General features: G+C 45.3%; 2 protein-coding genes across 7 annotated transcripts in view; one reads left to right on the top strand and one right to left on the bottom strand.

Moving 5' to 3' along the window:
* SH3D19 (SH3 domain containing 19) overlaps window positions 1-25,264 on the top strand; it is a 183,734-nt gene that overhangs the window by 41,387 nt on the left and 117,083 nt on the right. The gene's annotated exons all lie outside the window — the stretch shown is intronic.
* On the bottom strand, window positions 1,168-5,621 carry PRSS48 (serine protease 48). Its single transcript, XM_081235041.1, is given in 7 exon segments — window positions 1,168-1,610; window positions 1,808-1,888; window positions 1,891-1,970; window positions 3,267-3,541; window positions 4,984-5,018; window positions 5,022-5,143; window positions 5,421-5,621. Coding segments are annotated over 7 exon segments (879 nt in total). The 5' UTR covers window positions 5,473-5,621; the 3' UTR covers window positions 1,168-1,376.

The following is a 25,264-nucleotide window of genomic DNA, read 5'->3' as shown; positions in this document are numbered from 1 at the left end:
GTAATACAGAGCATCCTGTATTATTTTAATCAGTATCTTATGAAATCCATAAATTAACTCACTGCTGGCCAGCGTCAGATCCCATGTTCCTAACTACTCTTTGTATACGTATACCACAGGCCCAGGAAAAGGATGGGGATAAAGCAGCCGTACGTTTCTTATATGAGACATGTTCTTGGACCCCCCTCTGGTCACAGGATATTGCAAGTTGGATATCTCTCTAATAAACACCTTCCCTAACCCCAGTGCACCTCTGAGCACAACCGTGAAGTACTCTTAGTGGGTGGGGTGAACAGGAGACTCCGAAGGCATTCTCCCCGAAAACCTCCATTTAAACCCACACCCATGCCTCCCCTTAATCTGTGACCACTAAACACAGTCAGTTTTCGCCTCCCAGCTCCTTAATCCAGACCCTTCTCTTATTGCATTTACAGAAGGCAGCCTTTGAGATGTCCTCAGTGATTCTTATCAGCTCACTTCTGAAGAACAGAATACAATAGAAGTAATGAGATGTCAGTTTTGAGATTAGTTATAGAGAGACTATAGCTTCCATTTGGGGTATTCTCTCTTGCTTTATCTTGTATCACTCACCCTGGGTGAAGCCAGCTGCCCTGAGGCAGCCCTGCAGAGAGGCCCGTGTGAGTGAGCTTGAAGCAGGTCCTTTCCAGTTGAGCTTGGAGGTGACTACAGTTTCAGCAGCAGCCTCTTGAAAGACCCTGAGCCAGAACTACCAGGCTAGGCCCTCCCTGATTACTGACCCACAGACACCGAGAGATAGTAAACATTTGCTGTCTTCAGCCGTTATGTTTTGGGGTAATTTGTTACACAGCAATAGATAGCCAATGCACTGCCCTAGGCTCCTTTTGCCTGGCGTGCTTCAACTGAAACCTTCTAATCTTTTGAGTCCCTGCTTTTTCTTCAGAACCCAGTCTAGTCCCGGACTGGGTGGTTTTCATCTTGACTTCAGCCAAGGGCAAACTAGTTAACCTTTCTGTACCCTAGCTACTTCTTCTTTAGCATGTGAGGAATTGGTTCAGTCAGGTGATTTCCAGATCCCTTTCAGCCCTAAAGTTCTTTGCTACTGTATTTCCCCAGGCCCTGACTCTAGTTTCATTTTTAAAAAAATGAATATGAGAAGTAGTAGTTAGAACCCACCAAACTTTATTCATGCCGGGGACCTTGCTTCCCAGGTTGACCTACAGGAGACAAGGCAGCAAGCAGACTGGGCTCCTGGGGGCTGCACCCAGAGGTAGCAGAACTGCATCTGTCTTGCTGAAGCTTCGGAATCTCTCCTCAAAATCCTCAACTTCTAGAATTTCCACTTTCTCCGTCATTCTTAATTGCCACTTCACCTTGGCCATACTGACCTCATCCAGTTAGGGTAGCCCTGGGAAAACGAGAGGCGGAAGCACAACAGGGAAGAGCCCAGAGAAGTCCGGCCTGAGGTCAGCGTGCGAAATGGCTGACTTCTCAATCCAAGACTTGTAGAAACTGATGTTTGTAAATACTCCAGGCTCATTGATTCCGATGCAGTTTGATTCCCAGCTCACCACTCCTGCCAGGACCCAGAAACCCTCCGCTTTACACGTCAGGGGATCTCCTCTACTGCCCTGGGGGAGAGAGGAAAGATGGCTGGGCCATGCACGGGGCAAAGGGAGAGACTCCAGTAATTTAGCCAAGAGCGGTGGAGTTAGGGCCTGTCCAGACACTCATGGGTTCACACAAGGACCCCGAAGCTACGAGACATGGAGGAAGCACACTGGGGAATGGAAGGGCTCTGAAAGGTGCCTATAGGATGGATTCTTACTATGCACTGATCCGTCCGCCCCACTGGGAGCCTGGAGCGGATCATGGCTTCACTGATGGGCTCAACTCCATGCAACAAGCTTTCTTTCTGTAGCAGTTGTTGCATGTCTGGAGATCACTGAGGGGCACTTTTAGCTCCTTCAGTGTATAAGATGGTTTCATAGCTGTAAGGTCAAAAAGAGTCAAAGTTGTCTTCAAAATTAGGAAGCAACTTTCAGCTATGGATATAGCTTTCATGCCTTTGATTTTCAGGGATAGCTCTGATTTCAAGTTTCTGCCCCCATAACAGGCAGCACTCTGATTTCTGGTCGGGCAAATGGTCTGAAGGCTGAGTTCCCTGGGTCTGAACAAGGCTGATGGCAGTTGCTCCTGCTGTACCACAAAAAACAGAAGAATCTTTTGATTCAGAAAAACTTAAAATCATGAAAGATGTAGTAGTAAGTTGTTTGGCTTTGGAATATATTTTTATATTCCATAGAACATAAGAAGGTGGATCTAATGGATTAAGAAGAGGGGCTTCCCTGGTGGCGCAGTGGTTGAGAGTCTGCCTGCCGATGCAGGGGATGCGGGTCCGGGAGGATCCCACATGCCGCGGAGCGGCTGGGCCCGTGAGCCGTGGCCGCTGAGCCTGCGCGTCCGGAGCCTGTGCTCCACAACGGGAGAGGCCACGGCAGTGAGAGGCCCGCGTACCGCAAAAAAAAAAAAAAAAGAAGAAGAAGAATCAAGACTATTGAGGGCTTCCCTGGTGGCACAGTCGTGAAGAATCTGCCTGCCAATGCAGGAGACACGGGTTCGAGCCCTGGTCTGGGAAGATCCCACATGCCGCGGAGCAACTAAGCCTGTGCGCCACAACTACTGAAGCCCATGTGGCTAGAGCCCATGCTCTACAACAAGAGAAGCCACCGCAATGAGAAGCCTGTGCACCACAACGAAGAGTAGCCCCCGCTCGCTGCAACGAGAGAAAGCCTGCATGCAGCAATGAAGACCCAATGCAACCAAAAATAAAAATAAATAAATTAAAAAAAAAAAAGGACTATTGATACATGAAGCCCTACTCTCCTAGTCTGACTTGGGACCTGCTGAGCACTCTGAACTTTCCTGGATCCATCTTTGTGTCTGCTTCCCCCTACCCACCTACCCGCACACACTCTACCCAGGTGCCGAAGGAGAACTGACAACTCTCCTTAAATTCATTGCCCTGTCCTTTTCACTTTTAAGGTCTTAGTAGTATTGTGAAACAAGAGCAGAAGCAGATGTAGATAAGCAAAGCGATTACAGCAGCAGAAGTATGAAGGAGGCAGAGGGAAGCTGGGGGTCGAGGAGAACTGAAGTCTGCAGTACCTCGGATTAATTGCCGGAGAGCGAGAGCGCACCATATCTGGTGCCAGGAGTGGGATAGAGAGTAGGGGGAGGGACTGTCAGTGGAGGAAACAGAGCTCAGAAAGTCTACTTATCCTCACATTGGGATATCCCAGAATTGCCCCATCCAGTCACCCAGCAGGAGGTTGAGTTCTTCAGCGGGACTGCCAATGATGGGAGGCAGATGGGCAGGAGAGCGGGGCCAGAGGAAACCAGGTGGGCCAGTTCTGCCACAGCAATGGCGCTGGATGCATTTCTCTGGAAGTCGGAGTAGGGAATAATCCTGGACACGGGGATGATCATCGTTTTGGAGTCTTGGTGACCAGAGACCTGAAGTGACCCCACCAATACCTTGTATTTTCTGGTGTCCTTAGACCTGAGAAGAAGAGCAGAACAAGTACCGTGGGTTTCTTGTGACTCTGTCGTGGAGTGTCACAGCAGAGCCCAGAGTTCTGGAGGTTGTATTTTTCGTCTAGCTCTTCCGAAGTATACGTTCCTTCAATAAGTGCTGAGCATCTCCTGAAAATATAAATGAGACTTAGACATGATCTGGCCCTCACAGGGCTTTTGGTCTCAAGGATTGTGTGTGTGTGTGTGTGAGAGAGAGAGAGAGAGAGAGAGAGAGAGGGTGGAGGAGAGGGAGGGAGGGAGAGAGAACACACAAGTAAACAGGTATAAAATTTTAAATTGTGATAAATTTTATGAAGAAAACAGGGTTTTGAGGTAGAAAGTAAAAGATGGGGGAAGAGCCTATGAATTGGTCATCGGGGAAGGTCTCGTTGAAGAGGTAACTTTTCAAGTGAGTCCCACAAGGTGGGAGTCAGCCATGAGAAGAGCTGTAAGGAAGAGCATTCCAGAGGGAATAGCGTATGCAAAGGCGCTGGGCGTAAGAAAGAGCTTGGCAGTTTCTAGAAATTGAAGTATACCTGGAGTAGAATGGGATGTTAGGGAAATGAGCAGGTACCTGGCAATTCATGGCTTAATAAGTTTTATTTTAGGTGCCTGAGCAGCGACTGGAGGATTTGAAGGAGGGAATGACATGATTCTACCTCTGACTTTTAAAAAAAACTACTTTGTTGTGTGTATGAAGGTAGCAAAACTTATTTTGCTATTGCAGTGGTCCAGAACATTTGTGCTGGAGTCAAAGTATTCTGTGGAAGTAAAACTGAAGAATTGGTGTGTGCAGTGACTATGAAGGGTGAGGGAAAGTGAGGCTTCATGTTTCTGGCTTGAGCAACTGGCTGTGTTGTTGAATGAGATGGGAAGAAAGGGAGAGAAAAGGTTTGGGGATATTGCTGGTGGTAGAATTGTAGTTCTCTTTTGTTTACATCATCTTTGAGATACCAGTGAGATATCTGAATGGAAGTGCATGAGAATTAGTGTTTGGAGCTGGTGGTGTAAATGTGGATGTTAACAAATCTATGGCATTTTAAACCATGGGAATAGATGAGGCCCCCTAGGGAGAGTGAAGAGGGCTCAGAACTGTGCATCCAGAGTGATGAGGATGTGGGCATGCAGTAGAGGGAGTGGCTCCCCCAGGGAATGTCTCCTTGGGTAAAGAATTAGATGGGGGGTGGGGTGTGTGTGACATTTTCTAGGCACTCATTTCAGTCAAGATGATTGTCAAATGGAAAGATACCCGAAGCCTAAGAGCAGTCGTATTGCACTGAGCGCTAGGGCAGGAAACATTTGGACCCACTTCTTAGGCACAGATACTGTATCGGGCAGTGCAAGGTAAACTCCCCTCTGTCCTCAGCCCAGGAGCTCCAGTCACCCTCGTCCCTGATGGGTCTGCCCGAAGCAAGGCCCCGCGCTCACCGGAAGCAGCTTGCCACCGTCAGTACCCACTGCTTTCAGATGAGGGTGGCCACACAGATGTGAAACAAGCCCTGGCGGTTGCTGACCTGCCAGGGCCACTGCCCCACGTTGGCCTCCGTGCCTGAGGCAGTGCCAGATAAGGCCTCGGGCCGCCCACAGACTGCGGACAAAGAGGAGAAAGTCCTGGGAGGCCTGCCCCTCCCCACACTGGTGTCCCCTCCTCCCTCCTCCTTCGCCCCATCCCCCCGCCCCCCCACCATGCTGGCCCTGGCTGGGGCGCCTTACTTGACTTCACGAGATTCTTTGGTCATCTGTGCCTAGGACGAGGAAAGGTGGACCGTGGGGACACCCAGGATGGCTTCTTAGTGCCGAGGGCGGCCCACACCCCAGGCCCTGTGCAGCCCCCCCCCGGGACTCTCCTCACCCCAGGGGTTCACCTGAGACCCCCAGCAGAAGGGCCAGCAGGAAGACACAGCCCGCAGGGCCCATGTTCCTGTCCTCAGAGCCAGCACGTCCTGCCTTCTGGACTCCCGCTCCCAGGGAGGAGAGGGGCGGGGCCCGCTTCACCGCCTAGCTGGATCCTCGGCTTCGCCCCCTCCTGTCCTTTGGTCCGCGCCCTGGCCAGCCCAGATACTGAAGGGCGCAGCTGCAGGACCCAGGGGGCCGAGCTAGGGCCCGAGGCGCCCCCCGCTGTCCGGGCAGAGCAGGGTGCCTGGGCTTGCTCCCTGTGGGTGCAGGAGGGGCCGTCGGGGGAGGGCGCTGGAAGGACAGGGCTCAGGCAGTGCAGAGACCCTGGTGGGGGCCGAGGCCAGGCTCACGGGCTCCCCCTGCCCCGCCTGCCGCATCTCAGGGACTTGCCCTGGTTGGTCCCACCTTCTCCCCCGCCCCCCGGCCGAGGGTGAACAGTCCAGGGCAGGTCCCTGAGCTTGGGTCGCGGAGGGCTGTGCGGAGGGCTGCCCCGAGTCCTGGGCCTCGAGAACGGCTACAGGACTGACAGGAGAAGATAAAAAAGAGGAAATAAGCCAGTCAGTCAGCTGACCCATACGTCCTGCTTTCTCACTTTCCCTTTTCTGCTTCAATCTCTACCTGTTGTAACTGGTTCCTTGCCTCCCTAAGTCAGGGAATATTTATGGGATGTTTATTGTGTACAAGGAGCAGGACCTATAAAGGGGCATGAATCATGGGGTGCCTGCCCCCCTGGAGCTGACAGTCTAGTCCGAGAGAGGCGGAGTAAGGAAGTAACCCTGGAGGTTTTGCCTTATGATTGGTACCCTGTTCATTACAACTGGAGGGGCCGGGGCTTCCCTGGTGGCGCAGTGGTTGAGAGTCCGCCTGCCGATGCAGGGGACGCGGGTTCGTGCCCCGGTCCGGGAGGATCTCACATGCCGCGGAGTGGCTGGGCCCGTGAGCCATGGCCGCTGAGCCTGCGCGTCCGGAGCCTGTGCTCCGCAACGGGAGAGGCCACAACAGTGAGGGGCCCACATACCGCAAAAAAAAAAAAAAAAAAAAAAAAAATCTTTGTTATAATTCAAGTTTTTTTGGGGGGGTTTACAAAAGGAATGAACTAGTGTCTACAAATGTTAAATTGATTCTAAACAGTTTAACGTGATCAGTTACAGAAGCTTGACAGTATTTTACGTTTGCATAACATTTTCATCCACACATTGACTCCGTGAGGGAAGCATGTTTTCATTTCTATTTCATAAATGAGGAAACTGAGGATCTTGGAGGTTAAATGACTTAACGAGTTGTATCATACTGGTCACTAGCCAAGCTGGGTGTTGCTTCTATTTCCTAGTCTAGTCATCAGATTTAAATCTAAATCTTCTGATTTGTTGTCTAGAAATCTGCCTCCATGCTCTGGCAGCCTCCCAGGTCCAGGGTCAACACTCATGTATGTAGCAGTCATGTTCTCAGTGCCCATACCAGGTGCTGTTCTAGAATAGTGGGGTGACAACATAGAAAAAGCCCTGCATCATGGAGTTTATATTCTAATTTTAGGTCAGATCATGACAAGTTCTTTGAAGAACAGTAAAACAGGATAGGGATGCTGGGGTGGGCATCACTTTTAAATAGAGCGGTCAGGGGAGGCATCGCTGAGGTGATTTCTGAGCAGGAATTTGAGGAAAGAGAGGCAGTGAGCCAGGGGGTTATCTGGGATAAAGGGATTGAAGCACAGAGCATAACTTACAAGGTTCCTGAGCAGGTGTGTGTGTGGGATATTTGAGAAACACTGAAGCCAGAGCAGAGTGGGCCAGGGCTCCGGTGATAGGAAATGAGGTCAGACAGGGAACAAGGCCAGACCACGTGGGCCCTCCTAGGGTACTGTGAGGCCTTTGGTTTCTATTCTAAGTAGAATGGCAACAGTTTGACCTGACTTAAAGTTTTAAATGGAACCCATTGGCTACTGGATTGAGAATGGTCAGGGGTAGAAACAGGGAGACCAGTCAGAAAACTACTGCAGTCATTTGGGCAGGAGGGGATGGTGGCTTTGGACCAGGGCCATTGAGACAGAAGTGGTAAGAAGTGGCAGATCTGGTTGTATTTTAAAGGCAGAGTGGATGGGACCTGCTGATGGATTGGTTGTGGGTAGGAGTCAATAATGACTCCAAGGTTTTGGGCCTGAGCCCCCGGAAGGGTAGGCTATCCATTTACTGAGATGGGGTGCACGGTAGGGGTAGGAGGTTGTTGAGGGGTAGACAAGAAGTACATTCACAGGCATGTTAAGTTTAAGATGCTTGATAGGGACTTCCCTGGTAGTCCAGTGGTTAAGAATCTGCCTTCCAGTGCAGGGGACGTGGGTTTGATCCCTGGTCGGGGAACTAAGATCCCACATGCCGTGGGGCAACTAAGCCCGTGTGCTGCAACTACTGAGCCCACACGCCTCAAACTACACGAAGAGAGCCCACGTGCCGCCAACTACAGAGCCCATGCGCTCTGGAGCCCACTCGCCACAGCTAGGGAGAAGCCCACACACCACAAGGAGGAGCCTGCACGCTGCAACGGAGATCCCGAGTGCCGCAACTAAGGCCCAACACGGCCAAAAATAAATAAATAAAATATTTTTTTTAAAAAAAAAGATGCTTGATAGATTTCCAACTGGAGATGTCCACTAGGCAGTTGAACATGCCGTTCTGGAATGAGGAGATTCCACAACCTGAAGGGCTAGATTAGGGTGCTGTCAGCATGCCCTAGTATTTAAAGCCAAGAGATGAGATAAGGTCACCTAGGGAGTGAACATAAATAAAGCCCTCTGTGAGTTTTCAGGACTGATCACACCAAAGTTGGGATGAGATAAGCAGGAACCAATAGGAGACTGAGAGGAAAGCAGAGAGGAAGGCAGAGAACTGACAGGACTATTCTGGAAGCCAAGTATGTAGAGAACGTGTTTTAAGGAGGAAGAAGTGATTGGCTGCCAAATGCTGCAAACAATGAAGAACCGACCATTGGATTTGGTATCGTGAAATGGATTCAAGAGAAAGAGGAGAGTAATTGGAGACGGCAAATATAGGCAATTTTGAAGAGTAGGTTTGCTGTTAAAGGAGGTAGAGACACAGCTGGCAGAAGAACCTGGGTGGTGCAGAGTTTTTAGTTGTTTTGTTTTAAGATGAGGGAAATTACATCATGTTTGTGTGCTGATGGAATTATCCAGGAAAGGGGGGGGAATTGATGATGCAGGAGAGAATTACTGAAGCGGCGTCCTTGACAGACAGGAGGGGACCGAGCCTAACTCACTAGTTGGGGGTGAGGATGCTTAGATTGGAGCACAGACCGGTCTTTCCTACAAGAGCACGAGCAAGCCTGTGGGCACAGATGCCAGCTGGTGGGAGACGTGGTGGTAGAAGTCGTCTGCTGATGGCTTTCATTTCCTCAGTGAACTAGGAAAGCCATCATCTGCTAAGGATGGGAAGGGAAGTGTTGAGGACTTAAGAAGGAGTGAACTGAGTGTGGGAGATGAATGGACCAGAGAAACAGTAGTGTGACTGCTGAGCACAGAAAGTATCCACTTGAATATGAAGTGAAATTGGCATAGTCGTGTGTTCACAAGCGGTGTTCAGTAACATGGGTGGAGGCATAGAGAGGGCAGAGGTTGACTGGAACCGGGTTGAGGATTTCTGACGAGCATGTGGTGAAGAGGGAGGGAGAAGGGAGTGATTATAATGATAAATCAGGAGCTTCAGCCAGAAAGGAGGGAAGTAAGGAATGGGGGGGGGGTGTGCAGAGAGTAAAGCAAGGTAAAAACCAGTGGATTATACATCCTAATGGTGTTGAAAAATAGTGGAATTGGCATTTTTGCTATAAGGAGTGGAAGAGAGATAATGTTCTGGGAAGGTGAGATGCTTAACATTGAGATCATGGAGAGGGTGCAGTTCTTGGTGATCCCGAGGCCAGGGAGGACCACAGAAGTAGCATCGGAGGCTGGATGAAAAGATCAGTTAGTCCTGAAGGCGGATTATGCTGGAAAGGCAGTGAATGTTAGGTTTATCAGGAGCACGCAGAGATCCGTGACTCTCCTTTCACTTTCCCTGAGTGAGGACCAAGATAGATATCAACCCATGTTTATGGTTCCAAAGTCAGTGCTTTTTCCACTTCTCCAGGAGTCTATTTTCTGTTGACTTTTATCATTGGAAGAAATTCTTGATGCTCAAAGAAGTTTTTGCTAATCTTAGATCTAAATATCTCCTGACTGGATTATGCATGTTTGAACATGTAAAAATATTTTCATTTTAAATTAAGTTTAATCTTTTACTAAATGTTCCCTATTGTATCGGGAGAACTTTGAAGCAAGGATCAGAAATCAGATGACACTAATGCTTCCTAATTAAAGAAATTTCTACTTAATGGTAACTAAAAATATATTGGCTGGACTTCTAGTCAGCTGGTCAGCCCTAAATTCCTGAACATTATGGGTAAAACACTTTGTCCAGTTCAGAAATAGCCAGACTCTTATTAGGGGAAAAAAAGAAATTAAGAAAATGAAAATTATTTAAAACTATTTTATTGTTAGAGAACAAGGTTAACGTGAAATGAGGAAGAATGGCAATCTCTCATGTGTCAGAAGGCAGGGCGATCATATTTTAGTGTTTGCTTCCTATTGCTTGCTGCCCGTGGGGCTATTAAGTATAAGTGTTTCTGGAGGTCTCAGTACTGAAGATAGGAAAATGAGAACAATCATACTGCTTTGTTTCCATGAGTACCAGGTAGCTTTAATGAGCGATGAGAAAATTATACCACTTGTGCACAGCACCACATTGTTTTCTCAGAAGTAAAGAACCTTTTAATATAATATAGTCACATTATATGCAATTCGAGTCAAGATTTGACTCTGCTGTTTTATTCGATCCATATAAAATAGATGCATCTTTCCGTAAACACTAAGGTTATAGACTTGTCCTATTAAAATGGAGGGGCAGGACGTGGTAGCAGTGATTGACTCTAAATGGGCAGAAGGGATCTTTTTAGGGTGATGGGAATGTTTGAAAATGGTTGTGATAATGATTGCACAACTCTGTAAATGTACTAAAAATCATTGAATTGTACGCTTCAGACAGGTGAATTTTATGGCATGTAAACTGTGCTTCAGTAAAGCTGTTAATTTTTTTTAATGAAATGGAAAGTATGTGACCATAGCTGACCCCGGAAGACAGAAAATCTGAAAGAAAATTGATTATTGATGAAATAAAGCTGTTAAAGAGCTACCCTCCCTTCCCTCTCCTTCAGGTTCACAAGGCACATCTGTCACACCTTAACAGATCATCCCAATATGATTTTTTTTTTTTTTTTTTTTTTTGGTACGCGGGCATCTCACTGCTGTGGCCTCTCCCGTTGCGGAGCACAGGCTCCAGATGCACAGGCCCAGCGGCCATGGCTCACGGACCCAGCCGCTCCGCGGCAAGTGGGATCTTCCTAGACCGGGGCACGAACCCGTGTCCCCTGCATCGGCAGGCAGACTCTCAACCACTGCGCCACCAGGGAAGCCCCCAATATGATTTTAAACTGTTTCAGAAGATAGAAAATGAAGGGAAGTTTCCATATTCCTTTTTATGAAGGGAAAATAACGTTGATATTGAAACAAGGAAAAGATATTTCTCCTAAAAGAAAAGCAGAGATCAGTTTTGCTGTGAATATTGAAACAAAAATCGTTGGAAGAAAAATTATAAAATAGAATTCAGTATCACATTTGAAAAGTAACATACAAAACAGCAATGTAGTATATATGCTGAATAGTTTGGGCTCTAGAGCTGGACTGGCTTGGAATCCCAGTACCAGGACTCTAGTTTCGTGATCTCAGCAAAGTAACTCAACTTCTTCCTTTCTTTCAGTAAAGTGGGACCAGTAAATAAGAGAACTTACTTCATAGGGTTCTTGTGAAGGCTGAAAGAGTAAAGCACTTAAGTAAGTGCCTGACACCCAGTAAATGTTGAATATGATAATAACTGCATAGCTTATAAAAGGATGAATGTGTCAGAATTTATTTTGTCATTCCTCTATTGTTGATCACTTGGATTTGCTATTATAAAGACAGTGCAATAATTATCTTCATATGGAAATTTCCCTCACTTTTCTCTCCTGAAGATAGATCTTTAGGAGTAGCATTTTGGAGAAAAAGCCATAAACTTTTTTTAAAAAGTTATTGAAGTATAATTGATTTACAGTGTTGTGTTAATTTCTGCTGTATAGCAAAGTGATGCAGTTACACATATATATGTAAGTTCTTTTTCATGTTCTTTTCCGTTATGGTTTGTCACAGGATATTGAATATAGTTCCCTGTGCTGTACAGTAGGACCTCGTTGTTTATCTATTCTATATATTGATGTAATATATAGTTTGCATGTGCTAATCCCAAACTCCCAATCCATCCCATCCCTCCCCCACTCCCTTCCCCTTGGCAACCACAAGTCTGTTCTCTATGTCTGTGAGTCTGTTTCTGTTTTGTAGATAAATTCATTTGTGTCATATTTTAGATTCCACATACAAGTGATATCATATGGTATTTGATTTCTCTTTTTGACATACTGCACTTAGTATGATAATCTCTAGGTCTATCCATATTGCTGCAAATGGCATTATTTCATTTGTTTTTATGGAAAAGCCGTAAACTTTTTTTTTTTTTTTTTTTTTTTGCGATATGTGGGCCTCTCACTGTTGTGGCCTCTCCCGTTGCGGAGTACAGGCTCCGGACGCGCAGGCGCAGTGGCCATGGCTCATGGGCCCAGCCGCTCCGCGGCATGTGGGATCCTCCCAGACGGGGGCACGAACCCGTGTCCCCTGCCTCGGTGGGCGGACTCTCAACCACTGCGCCACCAGGGAAGCCCTGGTCTTTCTATTTTTATATCATTGATTTTCCATAGATGTTTGCTTATCATTGGTTGTAGGTACATGTTTATGAATAAAAGACTAAATTGACTGGTATAGGTAGTGGGTTTGTTTCTCCAGAAATGCTTTTTTCTGGATGATATAACTGCCTGTGTCAACAGGTATAGTAATGGGGGTACCAGTAATAGGTGGGCTTTCCTGTAGCGGAGGAGGAAGGCAAGCTGAGGACCCCCCCCCCAAATTGCCAAAATAAGGAAGGGGTTAGATGTATCTGGAGATGGAGTAGTTGACTGTATTTTACCTCTAGGACATGTCTGTCTTCTCCATCTCTCAATTTCTGGGACTGAAGTTACCGTAAATCATAAATTACCTTAAACTCTAGTCTTTTTCCCTGACAAGCCCCAGGTCCCCCACAGGGAATCTTCCCAGGCAGATCACCAACTTTGTGTGGACAGTAGTTTTCTGCCTTTAGCTCAAAAGGGAAGCCTTGACTGGCTATTAAGGAGTAATTGGTTGTGGAGTGGTCTGGGCGCTGCTGAGTAGCTGGATCTGGTAACCTGAATGCAGCCCTTTAATTAACTGTCTTTTTGGTTGCTTCAGGGCCTACTTTTTATTCTTTGATGCAGAAGGAGCTCCCTAGGGAGAATTCCTGTTTAACCTCTGATGTCTTGGACCCTGGTTTCTCAGGATCTCTGATCCCTTGATGACTCTCATTCTTGGTTTGTTTGTTTGTTTGTTATGGTTCCATTCAGTTTTTAAAGTTCTATTTTATTGTCATTTCACATTTAGAGGGAGGGGAGGTGGATGTAACTACTTATTCAGCCATCTTGAATGAGTCAAGTAAACATTTCCATGTGATTTTTCACTTAGAAGCCTCAAACTTAATATATCCGAACCCTGAGATCCCCCTGCCTGTTCTCTCATCTTGCTTTTCTGCTAACCTCAGTTACTGGTAGCAGATGTCCCGTACCATGTCATGACTGCTGCTTCCTCCTGCAAAACCGTACCATCCATTCCTAATCCTGTCGTATCCCCTCAACCTTCCCACTTTCATTTCTTCTTACTCTCTCCTTACGTCTGCTTTTAATCCTGGTTTATACAGTTGTTAGTGGTCTCTCTGCTTCCATTCCCCACCCCTCTACCAAGTCCATCCCACCAGGTTACCTTTCCTCCATTGCCTACAGAAAAGTACAGATGCTAAGGCATGACATCCATGAATTGCTCCAAGTGATCCTGAATTAATTTTGTAGTATTATCTCCCAGTATATTTTCCTCACACCTTGAGGTCTGCCTACAAACTGGATTACTCAACACTTTCCCTCAGTTCTTCGCACTGTCACACTTTTGTACATATGATTCTCCTAAACTTAGATGCACTTCATCCCTTTTTACTTCTCAAATTTTGCCAACCTAAAGTGATGCTCAGGGAACTCCCTGGCGGTCCAGTAGTTAGGAGTCAGCGCTTTCACTCCCATGGGCCCAGATTCAATCCCTGGTCAGGGAACTAAGATTCCACAAGCCGTGAGGGGCAGCCACATGAATGAATGAGTGAATGAGTGAATGAATGAGTGAATGAATAAATACTGTTTTAAAAAAATAAAGTGTTGCTCAAATCAAATGCTATCTACTGTGGGAAGCCTTTGGAGATTTCTTAGTCACAACTGAACCTCTTATAATTCTGTATTTTGGTAGCTCTTGGGCATTCATTTATTTTGATAGTCACCCTTTGATTATTCACTAGCAACTCTGTAAGTCCAAGTACTTTGCATGTCAGCTGATGCAGGAATTTTTTTATTCCTGCTGCAAGGTAAGTACAGCTGTGCAAGTGATTGATAAAACTGTAGTGAAAGATGAAAATGCAGTTGACTCATGCTACAAAGATATACACAGGAAATACATGGATTTCGATGAAATTGTTATTTGAGAGAGGTCTGGGAATTTGTGCCAATATTTTTGTTGAAGACTTTGCAGATTCTCACAATTCTTGTTGATATGTCAATCAAGAATGTTAAGGTTCTTATGCACTTTTTTTTTGGCTGTGTTGGGTCTTCGTTTCTGTGCGAGGGCTTTCTCTAGTTGCAGCGAGCGGGGGCCACTCTTCATCGCGGTGCGCGGGCCTCTCACTATCGCGGTCTCTCCCATTGCGGAGCACAGGCTCCAGACGCGCAGGCTCAGTAGTTGTGGCTCACGGGCCCAGCTGCTCCGCGGCATGTGGGATCTTCCCAGACCAGGGCTCGAACCCGTGTCCCCTGTATTGGCAGGCAGATTCTCAACCACTGCGCCACCAGGGAAGCCCTCTTATGTACTTTTTGTATTCGCATTATGCTTTAGAAATTGTTTGTTCTTACAGCCCTCAACATGGATTGTGAGTTTGTCAAAAGCAGATTTTGTTGTGTTCCAGCTGTATTCCTTAATCTCTTATCCTCCAAGACAGTCAGCATTATCTTTGTTTCTTTTTTCTCTGGCCCCAGAACTGAGTAGATCAGAGAGCTCTCTACCAGAGCAAACTGAGCCAGAAAGTGGCTAAGATCATCTCACTCACCTGCATCTGCTGGTGTTTCATTTACAGCTCTGTGAGGAGAAAGCACACAACACCTGACTTTGGTTTCTGACAACGTTGAATAGGTCCTGTATTTCATCCCTATATTGCTGGATTTGTCCCCTGATCAAATGATCACTCTGGTTTTTTTTTTTTTTTTTTTGCGGTATGCGGGCCTCTCACTGTTGTGGCCTCTCCCATTGCGGAGCACAGGCTCCGGACGCGCAGGCTCAGCGGCCATGGCTCACGGGCCCAGCCGCTCCACGACATGTGGGATCTTCCCGGACTGGGGCACGAACCCGCATCCCCTGCATCGGCAGGCGGACTCTCAACCACTGCGCCACCAGGGAAGCCCCACTCTGTTTTTCAGACCTAATTTTTAACTGCCTGTGGCGCATGCGTTAATCTATGAATGATGCAAACAAACATATTTCACCATGTGCCCATGAGTCTGGGTGTGGAGTAGTGTGGGGATGACAGGCAAACCCAAGATACCTGAAAGTCTGGTGTGCATAAATGATACACCAGCTGCCCCAGAGCCAATTTCTGGTCATGTGGCTAATATATCTTATAGTTCTTCCTCCTCATCCCCCAATGTTTGTGTGTCTTAGCTGTCATTAAGAGTGGACTTTGCATTGCAATAAAAAAGATAGCTGATTGTATTTGAAAAGAAAATCAGCAACATCCAGATTGGTATCCTATAAAAATATAATAATTCTCTGAGGTCACTTTATTCTTTTTTAAAAATTCCACTCCGAGGGTACAAGAATTAACAGCAAACAGTATTCCAACAGAATTCAAGCTTGTCTCACAATCTGTTAATTTTTAAATGAATTGTCCCTCCCATCATGCACCTGTGTCCATACTCTGTTGAGCCCATAAATTTCATGTTAGTAGCATAAGATTATTGAGAGCACAAGGTAGTGAATTGAAACTGTTTGCCAGCTCAGACATCTTGTTATAAGATGCCCAAGTCAAAACCTTCTGTATTCTTAGGAATTTATAAGAGGGCGTTTGTATGTTTTGTGGAGCTGAAGAAAACCTCAGAAACAGTTGGAAGGAATTTGAGGCCCTGGATTCAGTCTCTAAACAATACACCATCTGATGCTGAAATATAAGTGCGGCTTCTGGTGAACAGCATTTCTGCACATTTATCCTGTAGTTCATCAAACGAGTGGGACTGCCAGCCTTCTGATGTCGTGGGAAGAGCAGGGACTTTGGGATTCTTCAGATCCAGATTGAAAATTCATACTCCCTCTTAATTTAACTGACTTCTCTGAGACTCTGTTTTCTCATCAGTAAAATGGAAAAGACTTGCATCATGGGACTTCTGTGAAGATTAAATGTGAATGTATTAAGAATGCTTGTAACATAGTAAACGCTGGGTGAATAACAGCTGTCATTGGTGGTGGAGTTGACCCCCTGATAGCCAGTTCTTGAATTGACCTCAACTATTTTTTTGTGACCAGGCACCCACAGAAGTGAATCCCTTGTGCAGCTTCCTGTCCTTCTTCGTGATCATTGCATTGCCTCCCCGCCCTCACTTAAACAGTGCATTTTTTCATGCCATGAATGTGTTTTTACTAATTCTGCAACTCTGAAGTAGCACTTCAAAATGCTTTCATTCCAAATCAGAATTATCTGAAGCCTTCCCATGGTAATGCACAAAATCTCTCCTCTAGGAATTAGTAACAGCCGCCTCCTCCAAAAACACACCAGCAACACAAAGGCTGTCCACTTTGCAGAGGTGTTGGAGAGGTTTCATGCCAGTATATTCCATGACAGATACTTAGGTTTCCCTACTGTGTAAGGGGCTCTGCCAGGTATGACAGGGTACGTAAGGCCCTGTCTTAGAGAAACTGATAGTGCTGGAAGCGTGAAGACCTGAAGGGAATTGTAACGTGAGTCAAAATGTGATCAGTGCCAACAGGTGCGGGGCACTGCGCGTGTTGGCGGGGCTGGGAGGCCTGGGGGGCTGGAGGGAGAGCAGTATTTCTGCCCGTGGGAAACAAATAAGCTTCAAAGCAAACATGGCAGATGCCTCTCGGGCCTCCTCTCACCCCAAGTTCCTGTGTGTTAAGAACTGTGAAGACTCGGAACTGAGCCACACAGCTGAAGAGCAGGAGGCCGCTGGGCATGCTCCTTGTCTGTGTTCCAGTAGCCTTTGAAGGTGCCTGTGGGGATGGTACTTTGTTAACGGAGTGGAGAGGAGGGAGCTCGGTGGGCCCGAACTTGCAAGAAGCCGTGTGTTGTTGTACAGAGAATACATTCTCTACCCATCAGTAAGGTAACGTGGCCAGGCTTGGATGGGACCTAATTGATTAAAAGAAAAAAAAAAAGTTTTTCATAATTCTAGATTAGAGGCCAAGGCTGCCCCACTGTGGATAAAAATAAGACTCCCGATGAGAAAACTCCTCAACCATGTAGGAAAGGTTTGCACATCGGAGTGAGGTGTGTGCTGTTTGGAATAATGTGATTTTCCCTTGTTTCCTGCTTGCCCAGATAAGGGAGTCTCTTGGTTCCAGTGCTTTCTGATATTGGCTCACTTTGCAGAGTCAGTTCTACCAAGGTAAAACCTTGTTGCGACATCTGCAAATTCATCCTGAGCTAAAGGGAGAGGAACAGTAAAAATGGACCTTTTTGCCCTTTAAGGGGGAAAAGAATCATCTTTATTTTTACCCTAAGAGCTGAAAAGGCACCCTGTGGTTAGAGACGTTACCTACCTTTTGACACCTGAAATAACACATTTTAATCTTTGTTTTCTGGATTCTTGTAGAAGAAATCCATAGAATCCTAAAATATGGAGGCAGATTTCAGTAATTTCATAAACAGATAAAATACCTATATTTAATCTATTTAGTTTCTGTCCTTATATCACTCATTCATCCTTCTCAGGAAATTCATGTTAGAATCTTGAGTCTCAGAAAATGACTGTGAGGGCTTAACACCTTCAGGATGAACTCGGATTGGGAAAAGGCTTCAGGGGATGGGAGGGGTGGTGATCCTTGGTTGGCACAGTTTTTCATCCTGAAGGAACTACCTGTGTCTGCCTTTTCGTTCTCTTTCTTCCTTCTGCTGCTTACTTTCAGAGCTTATTTATCACTTCTGTCAGAGGCTACAGTGGGAAAATGAAAAAAAAGGGAAAATCATATGTATTCATTTTTCGTAGTAGCCCTTGGTTCAAAAGAAGGGGAAGGGAAAGAGGCTGGAGCCGTTGGGTCAAGGAAGATTTTGGAAATTATTTATTAGTGCGTTCCTGTCCTCTTCACCACTAATAAGCAAGAAAAAAATCCTGCAGAATTTCAAAATCCATATTGGACAAAGGATGATTAACCTTTTAGATAATTCTATTCACAATATTATGAACTGTATGAATATTCTATATCCCCCATATTATCATCATAATAGTAAACATTTATTGAGCATTTATCATGGTCAGCCACCATGCTATCCTTTGTATGCATCTCTTCATTTAATCCTTGTTCAGCTTGATAAGATGAGTACTACTATGACATGTCCCCCTTTTACGTGTGGATGCTGAGGCTTACAAAGGCTAACTATTTTGCTAAGGTCATTCAGGTAATATACAGACAGTGGAGCAAGAACTCAAAACAAGGCCTGTCTGACCTAGAGTTCCTGCCCTGAACCTCTATCTAGGTTGTCATCCTGAAATAGCAACTGATTTCCCATTATGGGCAGGACCCGGTAGTAGAGACCTGGAAGCACTACATGCACAAACCTTCTTTGTGGAACCTGTAATTCTAAAATGCACAAATTAACCCAAACAATGCAAAATCAAAGATAAATAAGTGACGGGATTGAAGGAAGGACACATTTAATATAATCTTCAAAGATCAGGGTTTAACCCGATCGGGTTGGGGGATTTGTTCATCATTAGTTCCTTCTCCTTTTTGCGTTTGGGTACCATGCCTGGCCCTACATCAGCTGGAGTTCAGTTAATTAGAGAAGTGCCATCTACATGTCAGGGGTGGCGCTGGACGTGGAGATGCAAATACTAGCTCTGTAAAGGGGCCTTGGGTTCCCAGGGGAGTGGATGGTGCTAATGAAATAACATTGTTCATGCTAAGGTACTAGATATCAAGTCTGATTTTGTACGAAATGTTTCCTCTTCAAATTAGTTTGGGAAATGCTAGTTAAAGTCAAACAGGTTTTTTTAATTGTAATATTTCTTAGAGCCTTTAAGATACTAATATGCTTTGTGACTACCCCAGAGGTTTTTAGAATTTAGGAAACACTGAAAGCAATCCCTGTTATTGGGTCACTTTCTCAGGTTACCTTTCTTATAGCATATCTTATTCCAGGTAAAATTTATGCCTCCTTTAGAAAAACCCTTAGGAGTGGCCTAATATTTTGAATATGGGTCTAATATTTTTAACTTGGCAGTTGGGGGAATAGAGATTTTTTTTTAACTAAAAGTTCTTTTTATCCTGTCTTAAATCACAAGTTTCACTTGCTGAAAAAAGTGAGATTTTGTAACAAGAAGAGTTACAAAAGGGGCTTCCCTGGTGGCACAGTGGTTAAGAATCCGCCTGCCAATGCAGGGGACATGGGTTCAAGCCCTGGTCCAGCAAGATCCCACATGCCACGGAGCAGCTAAGCCTGTGTGCCACAACTACTGAGCCTGCGCTCCAAAGCCTGTGAGCCACAACTACTGAGCCCACGTGCCACAACTACTGAAGCCCGTGAGCCTAGAGCCTATGCTCCACAACAAAGAGTAGCCCCCGCTCACCGCAACTAGAGAAAGCCCATGCGCAGCAACGAAGACCCAACACAGCCAAAAATAAATAAAATATATAAATTTATTAAAAAAAAGAGTTACAAAAGTAATTATTAACAGACTCACTAGGGAGCTTGAGGTGGGAGCAGCAGGGAGTGTTGAGGACACCTTGCTGCGAAGCCTGCTTCCGTCTACTCCCCTCATCACCTTGCCTCCCAGGACCTGAGTGGCTCTGATGAAATGCCCATCTTCCAGAGGTCTCTACCAAATTCACTTTGAGGTGAACATGGGCAGTGTAGATGGTGGCTCTGATGTTTCATCTGTGAAACTAACATAAAAAACTCAAATCATATAAAGCCTCTTTCAGTAGTGAGTTGCACCCAACAATCAAAATGATTCAGTTGAACTATTTAAGGAAGAATTATTAAAAAGAAGTAGCAGCCTGTTATCAAATAGCTGATTCTTCTTCCAGTGCAAATGTGCTATGTAGTTGTTGTTTTTTTTTTTTTTCTCCTGTGTGTAGTTTGGTTTGGTGAGAGCTGCTTTGAGACAGAAGAATAGACCAAATGTGGATTGTTTTAGGGCAGAGGTGATTCTTAAATCACTAGGGTGTTTATAAAAAGTAAAAATGTTTGGGGGGCTTCCCTGGTGGAGCAGTGGTTGAGAGTCCGCCTGCCGATGCAGGGGACACGGGTTCGTGCCCGGGTGCGGGAGGATCCCACGTGCCGCGGAGCGGCTGGGCCCGTGAGCCATGGCCGCTGAGCCTGCGCCTCCAGAGCCTGTGCTCCGCAACGGGAGAGGCCACAGCAGTGAGAGGCCCACGTACCGCAAAAAAAAAAAAAAAAAAAAATGTTTGGGAATTCTTAGGAAGGCACATTTTTCAGCAATATCAGATGTATCAGTGAACCAACCACAGCCTAAAGAATTCAGCGCAGGAAAGGAAAGGGCTTGGGAGGGCATTGGGTATTACCATTATCAACAAACATTTACAGGGGGCAGTCTGTGAAGCAGAGTCTAAGATAGAGTTCTGCCTTCATCAGACACACTGATAGGGTAAGGGGGTAGACAGATGCCTAAAGCTAAATAATAATACAGTATTATTTAGTATTGCTAAATGTCGAGTGAATGGTATAGATAGTACTAGAGTTCAGGTAGGATGTGGTAGGCAGAATAATGCTCTCCCCTCAGAGATGTCATGTCCTAATCCCTGGCACTTGTGATCATGTTGTATTGCATGGCAAAGAGGAATTAAGGTTCCTCATCAACTGATCTTGATGTAATATCATTTTGGATTATCCTGGCAGCCCCAATGTAGTCAATAATAAAGCTTCTTCACAATGGAAGAGGGAGTCGGAGGAAGAGGTCAGGGTCAGAGACTTAAAGATGCTACATTGTTGGAGGAAGAGGCCACAAGCCCAGGAATGCGGGTGACCTCGAGACGTTGGAAAAGACAAGGAAACTGATTCTTCCCTAGGACCTCCAAAAGGAATATAGCCACGCACACACCTTGATTTTAGCCTTGTAAGACCTACTTTGACTTCTCACCTCTAGAACTGTAAGGTAATACATCTTCATTGTTCTAAGCCACAAAGGTTAAAGTGATTTGTTACAGCAGCAACAGGAAACGAATACAAGGATGCTAAAGAGTCATCTGTAGAAGAGTCAGGGGCAATTTCATGAAGAAGGTGGTTCTTGAGTCAGGCACGAAAGATAATAAGAATAGTCATAACAGGGGAGTTCCCTAGTGGCCTAGTGGTTAGGATTCTGGGCTGTGGCCTGGGTTCAATCCCTGGTCAGGGAACCAGACCCTGCAATCTGTGCGGCACGCCAGAAAAGAAAAAAGAATCGTCGTCACAGAATTCGAGTTGTAAAACTTATGTTCCAGGTACTACGCTAAGCTCTTTATGCACTTTAATTCATTTATCCTCACAAAAACTCTACAAAGGTAGTATTCTTCCCCATTTTGTAGATGAGAAAACTGAGGTGTAGAGAGGTTAAGTAACTTGTGCAATCACTACTCTGCAGTACTAGTCACTCCACCTAGTTAATAGCTGGCCTTTTAACGCCAGGTGGCAGCTGACATTTATTATTATGCACAGGCAACGTTCTAAGGATGTCACTGTCATTACCTCATGGAGTCCTGTCAGGGTCTGGGGCACATAGTAATTTGTAATTTTTCTGAGGCATGGACTTATCTGGCCAGGAATACGGCTGTATTGGAGGGGAAGAGATAGGAACCAGAAAATTCGATCAAGACACAACCATTCATACAAGTGCTGATCAGAACCTAAAATGCAGGTAAAGGCAGCAGGCATGGGAAGGAGAAAACAAGATTCCAGAGACAGTCTGCTTCTTTGTTGAAACATAACTTCCACGTGGAAGAAACTTCCCTTCCCTCTCTAATTTCTCGCCCCCTGTGATTTTAGCGTGCTTCATTTGAACGAGTTGAGGCACTTTATAATTAGAATTAATGAAAGGTATCAGTATTGGCAGTGCTGTAGACTAGACTTTTCCACTTATCCACAGAAGCGTGGGCAGCGCTTATGTAAATACACCTCACTTCTGTCGTGCAATGGTCACTCACAGATGTTCTTTCATTCCTTGGACCAAGAGAGTAGTAACTTTCTTGCTTAAGTTCAACAACAACAGATACATATGTATGGAAAACCTACCATTTAAAAGAGCAATATACTAGTCACTGTGGGAGTCTCAGAAGTGGCTAAAAATCAGTCTGGAAACACACCTGAATGAGGGTGGTGAAATGGAATTAGAAAGAGGAGGTGAGGGACTTCCCTGGTGGCACAGTGGTTGAGAAGCCTGCCACTGCAGGGGACACAGGTTCGAGCCCTGATCCAGGAAGATTCCACATGCCGCTGAGCAACTAAGCCCGTGAGCCACAACTACTGAGCCTGCATGCCACAACTACTGAAGCCCACGCACCCTAGAGCCCATGTGCCACAGCTACTGAGCCCACGCACCGCAACTACTGAAGCCTGCACACTCTAGGGCCTGTGTGCCACAACTACTGAAGCCTGCACACTCTAGGGCCCGTGTGCCGCAAATACTGAGCCCGTGTGCCACAACTACTGAAGCCCACATGCCCTAGAGCCCATGTGCCACAGCTACTGAGCCCATGCGCCACAACTACTGAAGCCCGCACACTCTAGGGCCCGTGTGCTGCAACTACTGAGCCCGTGTGCCACAACTACTGAAGCCCGCGCGCCCTAGAGCCCATGTGCCACAGCTACTGAGCCCACGTGCTGCAACTACCGAAGCCCGCGCACTTTAGGGCCCGTATGCCGCAACTACTGAGCCCGCATGCTGCAACTACTGAAGACCCTGTGCCTAGGGCCTGTGATCCACAACAAGAGAGGCCACCACAATGAGAGACCTGCACGCTGCAACGAAGAGTAGCCCCTGCTCGCCACGACTAGAGAAAGCCCAAGCGCAGCAACAAGGACCCAACACAGCCAAAAAAAAAAAAAAAAAAAAGAGGAGGTGAATAGGTATTAGCTGGTGTCAGTAATTTCTAGAACGAATGCTGGATTTTTTTCAAGTAGACATATTTGCCATTTTCTCAGCCTACATATAAGAACCATTTAAAGATTTTAGGAAAGCCTCTGAAACTCTCAACTGAGATATATAAAACTCCATTCATGTTCTATTTGAGTAGAACCAGTTTTGCTATCTTTTAGAGTCATTAAAGTAGGATTTGTGAACCCTGCATAGATACCCTGTCTTCTAACGTCTTCTATTTCTTCTGCTTCTCGTAAGTAAAGAGGCGATAATATCGTAGGTGCAAAGAATTCTTCAGAATGTGTGTATCTTTTAGTTAATACTGACAGGCATTGACCATTTTTTTAAAAAACATAAACTATTCATACATACTCCCAAGCCGGAGTATGTAAGTAATGCTTTGGAGTCTGATCCAGAATCCCTTCACAGATAATAGTCATTCTAAAGAGACATGCTGGTATTCCAATATGAGGTACAAGACAGATTCCCACTCTATGTGTTTTCATTCCCATGGACTGTCTTCCCACTAATTTCAAAGAATGATTTAGGACCTTTTGTTGCTGACTTGAGCAAGTAGTGTAAGTCCCTACCCAGTGGGGTTTGATTTTTCTCTCCAGTTAAGTGATCAGAGCCAAATCCTCAAAGCCTGAATGTCTTACAATGGATTCTAATAAGCTCTGAGTTGGCCATTCTTCTTAGTTTTAATCAAAGCAAAAGATGACATTTGCATTTTTGTCATCTTCATTTCAAAGTGTTTGTCATATTATTAGATTCAGAATCACCCTGAATAATTAGCATCAGTAGAATCTGTCTAGCCATTCCCAAAAAGCTGTCCCTGCCAGAATAAGGGCCTATTTCTACAATGGTGGTACACCACCTAAATATATGAACATTGGAGTCATGTATGTCCGATTACTTAGAACCAGGAGTCATCATGGCAGGAAAACGTGGGTAATCTGGAGTTCTCACACAGACCCATGGAAACTTCCCAGCACTCTCCTGATTCTTGGTGCCCTTGATGTGCACGTTGCCTCCTTTCCACGTCCTCACAACATTTACACACATCCAGGCTTCAGCACCCTTTGCACCAGTCCTGCCTACTTTCTGCCTTTGTTATTCTTGCAGGGTATTCTTCCATTTCCTCAATTAGCTTTATCAACTAGGAGACGTGGATGAATGGGGACAGGGAATGCAAGGTCTCTCGCTCTCCCTCTCTCTGTCTCTCCGTTGCGTGTCTGTGTGTGTGTGTGTGGGTGACATACACCTATGAAACCAACACACTTTCACACAGCCACCCAGCCATGCTGACCTTCACATTGAGAGTGTACTGCTCATTTTTGAGTGACCTAAAGATCATCACGCTCTACTTGGTGGGCCCCCAGAGTTAGTGCATTATCCACAGCAAATGTGCACCATTTGGCAACTAAATTTTAGAGTTAGGGCATTCTTATCTCTAATAACTCTTTTCTTTGTGGAAATGGTGAGACTTTGGGCTAGTAAGTTATTTGTGTGATTTCTAAATATGTAAAAGTTTGGGAAGCCTTTGCAAGTATATTCTAATTATTTAAAAATTAGAAACTCTGAAAAAAACTGGGGGGAGTGTGCCAAAGAGTATTTAATTTGAAATAAATAGAAACCATATGCTTAAAGCACTGTATATAGTCAAGATGAAATTTCTATGTTTGCTACAGATCTGTTCTCATTTTTCATAAGGGGATTTTAATCCAAATGTTTTATTATTGTTGGCAAGATCCAGATCCCAAATCTGCCCTCAGTGCTTTGTTTTGTTCAGTCTTAGCTTTTGGATCAAAATAACCACTTACTATTTTGCCAGAAATTCAGTGTTACCACTAATGTATCTCTCGACAATTGTACAATAGCCTCGGCTATCATGAAAGTTACTTTGCTTAAAATAAGTATATAAAAATATGTGTAGACACAGGTACACAACATACAGACACTACATATTTATATGTTTTCAAGCTAAAAGATGGCTTATGGCAAAATGTGAAGTACAATTATTTGTATACTTTAAGAAAAAAGATCAAGCCAAGAACATGTATTTTAATTTGTTTTCCATTGCCAAGAGCTAGGGGCTGGGGAATATTGTGAGTAATGGATAATTTACCCTTACCCTCAAATGATCAAATATATGGGTCTTAGCAGTAAC

The sequence above is a fragment of the Mesoplodon bidens genome (genome assembly GCF_964165515.1).
Source record: "Mesoplodon bidens genome assembly, chromosome: 1".
In the NCBI taxonomy this organism is placed as follows: Eukaryota; Metazoa; Chordata; class Mammalia; order Artiodactyla; family Ziphiidae; genus Mesoplodon; species Mesoplodon bidens.
The sequence above is the reverse complement of the archived record's forward strand: the minus strand, read 5'-3'. Positions and strand labels throughout refer to the sequence as shown.